This window comes from Vulpes vulpes, chromosome 8, assembly GCF_048418805.1.
Source record: "Vulpes vulpes isolate BD-2025 chromosome 8, VulVul3, whole genome shotgun sequence".
Classification (NCBI taxonomy): domain Eukaryota; kingdom Metazoa; phylum Chordata; class Mammalia; order Carnivora; family Canidae; genus Vulpes; species Vulpes vulpes.
Genome location: NC_132787.1, coordinates 85,881,397 through 85,887,787, shown reverse-complemented (window position 1 = coordinate 85,887,787; position 6,391 = coordinate 85,881,397). Strand labels below are relative to the sequence as shown.

The following is a 6,391-nucleotide window of genomic DNA, read 5'->3' as shown; positions in this document are numbered from 1 at the left end:
CATTTATTTATTCACGAGAGACACAGAGAGAGGCAGAGACACCGGCAGAGGGAGAAGCAGGCTCCCTGCAGGGGACTGGATCCCAGGATCCCTGGATCACAACCTGAGCCGAAGGCAGATGCTCAACCACTGAGCCACCCCAGTGCCCCCACTTTTTAAAAACAGCTATTTATGTATTTAGTTAGTTATGTATGTGTGTCATCTCTACACCCAGCCTGGGACTTGAACTCACTACCCGGAGATCAAGAGTCGCATGCTGCTCCGGCGGAGCCAGCCAGGCGCCCCAAAACTTCCCTTATACTTTAATTCGTTCTAAGAAAAAAAGACCTATTCTCTGCCAGGTGGTTCTTGCGCTTCCGCTCCAGAGGGTCTCTAACTTCCCGGAAGGGTGCCCGAATGCTGTTAGGGCACCCTAAAATGCCCACGTGCATTTTGCATTTTGCGCGAAGGTCATGTAGTCAGGAGGTTCTGATCCAAAAATGTTTAGGAACGCAAGCGGTAGATCATTCATTCCTGCAATCTCTGCGCAGGACAAGACCCGGGCTTCCAGCCGCATTTTCAGCCCCAGCCTCGGAGGGTGGTGCAGGAGGACGCCGCCTCCCTCAAGTCGTGCACAGCCCTTGGCTCCGCCCCCTCTGGGCGGGGCCAGCACAGACCGCGCCCTCCAGCCCGCCCATTCGCTGCTCCAGGCGGGGCATCTCTACTGGGCATGCTCAGTGCCAAGGCCTGGCGCGGGTCTCCCGGCCGGAAACCCGAGCGGCGCGTGCGTATTTTTCCCAGGGTGTCCCGCGCTGCTGTCATGGCCGCGTCCAGGTGACGATGTCTGCACGTGGGCTTCCGGGGCCGTGGGAGTATTCACAGGCGCTGTCGCCGCTAGATTTCGGCATCTTTGGACCCTCTTCCTTTCACTTTCTTCTTTTGACTCCTGTGGGAACCCGCTTTGACTGCAGCGATGTCCAGGGTGACGTGGACGCCGGAGCTGGCAGTTTTGAGGGGCTTCGCCACCGCGGCTGAGCGGCGGCGGTGGAAGCAGGAGGGAGTCTCCGGCTCAGGTGAGAGAGGCGAGGTTGCCCGGAGCACTGGAAGGGGAGAGTGGTGGCGGCTGGCTTCTCGTTCCTCCTTGTTTCGATTTTTTTTTTTTTGCCGAAATCTGGCTGGTCCCTTAGGCGTAGGATTCTTGCGTCCCGGATGCGGGGGGCGGGGTCCCCGGGCTCCGCGCCTTCTCCCTGCCTGGGTCAGCTTCTTTTCGGAGTCCTTAACGTTTAAGGTCATTTAATCCTTGCGATAAGCACTTAAGGTGGATACTCCGTTTCATGCCATTTAGCAGGTGAAGACGTTTAAAGACAGATTGACTAATTTATTCCGGGTCCCACAGCTGATAAGCACAAAAGTTGAAACGAGGCGGCAACGATGTAATGTTTGTGAACTGTGCACATTTACTGGAGAGGCAGGGTTAAAAGCATGTTTACTAGTGACAGATGTGGGGTAAAGGCCCATCTGGTTGTGGGATTTAGGCTGGACCCGGAAGAAAAATAACAGTTTAGTAGGACAGTGTCTTTCTAGTGTGTGTGTGTGTGTGTGTGTGTGTGTGTGTGAGTGAGTGTGTGAAGGCAACAGGTGCTTCTGGAGAGAGGTAGTTTCTGAAGTCTGATTTCATGGACGACGTCAGACATGAGCTGAATTTTGATTACAAGGTCAGACAAGTGGAGAAGAGCTCAGCAGGAGAAATCGCAGGTGTAAAAATGTGGAAGCGGGAAGGTGCATGGGGTATTAGAGGAGCAAGGAGAGAACCAGCTGTTCCTCAGGGCAATAGTGGGGATCCGAGAAGCTAGATTATGAAAGGCCTTAGACCCCTGATTGTAGAAACTTTTCTGTTGTGAATAGGACTCTTTTTGAATTTCCAGCAGAAGCATTTAGTAAATGACCAATAAGGAATATTATTCCTGGATCTAATTTCTACCTTGCGGCTCATCGTATGGATGAGCTGTGAATTGTAGAAGTGATGTTCATAGAATAATAGTTCATAGAATATTTTATATAATATATATATAATATAATAATAGTTCATAGAATATAAAAATGTTCATAGAATAATAGTTCAGTGCTTTGTGATTAATGTATAGTAAACATTCTAAGGAAATACATTTTTTTTTGCCTATGAAGATGGTAGATTTGCCTAATAGCGTTATCCTTTACAACATGAAAATAATTGGTCTTTTGGATTATTGAGCTAATTTTTTATATTGCAGAGAGTGGATCTTTCTTACAATTGCTGCTCGAAGGGAACTATGAGGCCATATTCTTAAATTCATTGACTCAAAATATTTTTAACTCAACAATGATGACTGAAGAAAAGATTGACAGCTTCCTAGAGAAGCAGATAGTAACATTCCTGGATTACTCAACAGATTTGGACACAACTGAAAGGTAGAATTTTATTTGAAATTTTCATAGAGAAGGGATGCCGAGGTGGTTCAGTGGTTGAGTGTCTGCCTTTGGCCCAGGTCATGATCCCAGGGTCCTGGGATTGAGTCCTGCAATGGGCTCCTGGTGGGGAATCTGCTTCTCACTGTGCCTATGTTTCTGCTTCTCTTTCTGTGTCACTCGTGAATAAATACAGTAAAAAAAAGGAAAAGAAATTTTCATAGAAAAGCCGACTGAATACATCTAATAGTGCTTTGCCAGTGTAAGACAGTCATTGTTGGAAAATGTGCTCTTCAGTATGGCAGCCACTAGTCACATGTGGTTGAGCTTGAGGTAGGTAGTGCAACTGAGGGACACAATTTTAAATTTCATTTAATTGTAATTAAATTTAAAAGAGCCCTGTGTGGCTCATGGTTATAATATTAGATATTGAGACATAAATTCTTTAAGTTTCAGAAATTTTATTTTGTAATATTTGGATAATCTCTGTGCATGTTGGTTAATATTTTACATTTTTAATAGTAAAACTGAAATGAAATTGTGGTTATACAGTGGTTCATATTTGTTTCTTTATTCTTGTATGCAGACAACAGATGATATTCCTAATTGGTGTAAGCAGTTTGCAACTTTTTGTTCAGAGTAACTGGACAGGGCCGCCCGTTGATATACAACCTCAGGATTTTTTGCCGTCCATTTTGTTCCAGCAATTCAGTGAGGTATGCTTCTTGGAAATGTCATATATAGTTATTATTGTGTTACTGTTTTCTTTAGGAACTGGTTTTTATAAACTGGAGTTAATAGTAGGTAGGAGAAAAAAAACATGACTTTATAGCTTGTACATAATCTACTAAGAATGCTTGTTCATTAATCAGATTTTTCAAGTACTTCCAGAAGGTTCAGTGTCAGGAATGGAATTATTAGAGATAAGTGTTAATAATCTGAAGGTAGGGCAGCCCCGATGGCTCAACGGTTTAGCACCTGCCTTCAGCCCAGGGTGTGATCCTGGAGATCTGGATCGAGTCCCACATCAGGTTCCCTGCATGGAGCCTGCTTCTCCCTCTGCCTGTGTCTCTGCCTCTCTCTCTTTCTCTCTCTGTGTCTGTCATGAATAAATAAATAAAATCTTAAAAAAAAAAATAATCTGAAGGTAGAAGGGCTCCTGCCTGGCTCACTTGGCTCACAAGCTCACTTGTGACTCTTGATTTTGGGGTTGTTGGTTCGAGCCCCATGTTGCGCATAGAGCTTACTTAAAAAAATAAATAGGGGCACCTGGCTGGCTCAGTTGGTTGAGAGTCGGACTCTTAGTTTTGGCTCAGGTCTTAATCTCAGGGTCAAGAGATTCAGCCCTCTTTTGGACTCTTTGCTGAGCATGGAGTCTGCTTAAGATTCTCTCCATCTCCCTCTGCCCTCCCCCTGCTCGCATGCTCTCTCTCAAATAAATAAATCTTTAAAAATAAATAAATAAGTAAAATATATTTTAAAAATCTGATGGTGGGAGTGGAAAGAGAAGTACAAAACAGCCATAATCTGATAGCCACAGTAATTAGCTCTGTACACATCTGTGTAATAACTATATTATGTTGTAATAGAATAATTGAAATTCTGATCCTGGCCCTAAATCATTAACAAGAGATTAAAAAATTTTCTGTATGTTATGTCTAAGAAGGGAATTTAATGTTCACTTTATAAAAGTTGTCATTAAAGTAAAATCCCAAAGATTATGTCACTTAAAGAGATATGCCTCAGTTGTCTAGAAATTTGCTTATATGGAACATCTCATTTCTTGTTGTGTATGAAACAGTTTCTGCCTCTTCAGCCCTGTGGTTTAGGTTAAAAATTCACCAAATAATCAAAGTCGTAAGTGTTTGTTGCACACAGATATGTGGGGTGAGTGCTTAATTCACATGTTCTGTTTTTAAAAATTTTTTTAAAGATTTTATTTATTTATTCATGAGAGACCCAGAGAGGGGGAGAGACATAGGCCCTTGCAAGGAGCCTGATGTGGGACTTGATCCTGGCACTCTGGGGTCACTACCTGAGCCGAAGGCAGATGCTCAACTGCTGAGCCACCCGGGCATCCCAATTCACATGTTCTATCAGTTTGAGGATTCTGGAGATGAGAAAGTGGAAGCTCCCAGTGGTGAAGGAAACTTGTCGGAGGTCTTAGAGCTAGGCAGTTGGAAGCCACATTTTCTGGGTCCAAATCCAGCCCTCTTTCTGCTATACTAGTGCAGAAGCACCTGTGATGTCAGGTAACAATTCAAAGCAGTACAGAAATAGGTTACATGAGAGATTTGGACTGTAAAATATTGAAGTTAACTAAGAGACGTGGGGAATGGGAATTTTGTCAGACAGTTTAGCTGGGAGTGGTCCTTGAGTTGAACCTGAAGGGTGATGAGAAATGGACAGGTAGGGAAGAGGAGGAAAGGCAGTCTGGGTGCAGTCATGTAAGTAGATGCTCACAGGGGGGAAGAGTGCAGTGTTTGTGGGAGTGGGATGTTGTGAGCCTGCTGGAGTAGCATTGAAAGGTCAGACTTCATGGGATTCAGGCCAGATTGTAGGAAACTTTGAGACTTTTTAAAAAAATTTTTAAGATTTTTATTTATTTATTCACAAGAGACACACAAAGAGAGGCAGAGACACAGGCAGAGGGAGAAGCAGGCTCCATTCAGGGAACCTGATGTGGGACTCGATCCTGGGTCTCCAGGATCACGCCCTGGGCTGAAGGCAGGTGCTAAACCGCTGAGCCACCCAGGCTGCCCGAAACTTTGAGACTTTGATTTTAGTTTAGTTTTTTTTTTTTTCCATTAGAACTATCTCATACATTGGAAAAAAAAGGATACGAAGTGTATGCAGTTGAAATAATAAAACTCCTTTGTTCTCACCACCCCAGTTTGAGAGAGAAACATTAGCACAGGAGAACAGAGCTTCACTACCACTGTTCTACAGATGTGGAGCAGAGGGGCCCTGTGTGGGGCCTATGTGGGGGTGGGGGAGCCTTTCAACTGGTCCCTTCTGGTCGGCAGCATTTGCTAGATCCCTGCTGTGCACTACTAATCATAGCATCTTCTCCGTGTGCTGTGACTGGGAAAGGGGTTGGGAAATACCGCCTTAAAAGGTCCCCTGCGTGCGCTTCTGGATGATGTCCCCGGCCACCCTCTCCCATGAGCCAGTCCCATGAATTTTGTGTTAACCATTCCATTGCTTTTCTTCATAGTTTCAGCACCTATATAACTGTAGAATACCTATTTAATTTTGCCAGTTTTTGGACTTCTATAAAATGAAACAAACTGTATACATTTTTCTGTGACTTGCTTTGCTCAATGGTATATTTTTGAAATACTATATTTTAAAATACTGTTATTCATTTTTACTGTTGTATAGTATTTCAGTTGTATGACTGTACCAGAATCTATATGTCTGTCTATTGATGGCCATATAGTATGTTTTTTTTAATTTATTGCTGTATATTACATGTAATGCTATTAGGAACACATCCTCTGGAAATCATTTGGAAGAATTTCAAAGCATAGCATACTAAAAAATGACTAATGCAGTGTGTTCATCGGAGGATGCTGTTTTTACTGGTCCTCGGGCTATGATCTTTTAGCCACTTATACACCCTTCCCAGCAAGGAGTGGGGAAGCTCTGCAGTGCTCTATATATCCAGAAGTGGAGTTGCTTTGCCTTAGAGTGTAAGCATGTTCATCTTTTTTTGGTAAGGTCAGGTTGTTTTTATTTTTATTTTATTTTTTAAAAGATTTTAATTATTTATTTGACAGAGAGCACAAGCCGGGGGAATGGCAAAGGGAGAGGGAGAAGCAGGCTCCCTGCTGAGCGGGTTCCATCTCAGGACCCTGGGATCATGACCCGAGCTGAAGGCAGATGTTTAACTGACTGAGCCACCCAGGCGCCTCTCAGTTTGTTTTTATTTTTTATTTTAATTTTTTAATTATTTTTTTTGTCA

At 43.6% G+C, this 6,391-nt stretch overlaps 1 protein-coding gene across 1 annotated transcript in view; it reads left to right on the top strand.

Moving 5' to 3' along the window:
- The first annotated feature begins 682 nt into the window (after positions 1-682).
- Positions 683-6,391, top strand: part of TTC27 (tetratricopeptide repeat domain 27) — a 174,324-nt gene continuing 168,615 nt past the window's right edge. The window contains exons 1-3 of the mRNA XM_026016000.2: positions 683-1,052; positions 2,250-2,427; positions 3,011-3,140. Of these exons, the coding sequence (XP_025871785.1) occupies positions 953-1,052; positions 2,250-2,427; positions 3,011-3,140 (408 nt within the window). The 5' untranslated portion in view covers positions 683-952. The remainder of the gene's footprint in view (positions 1,053-2,249; positions 2,428-3,010; positions 3,141-6,391) is intronic.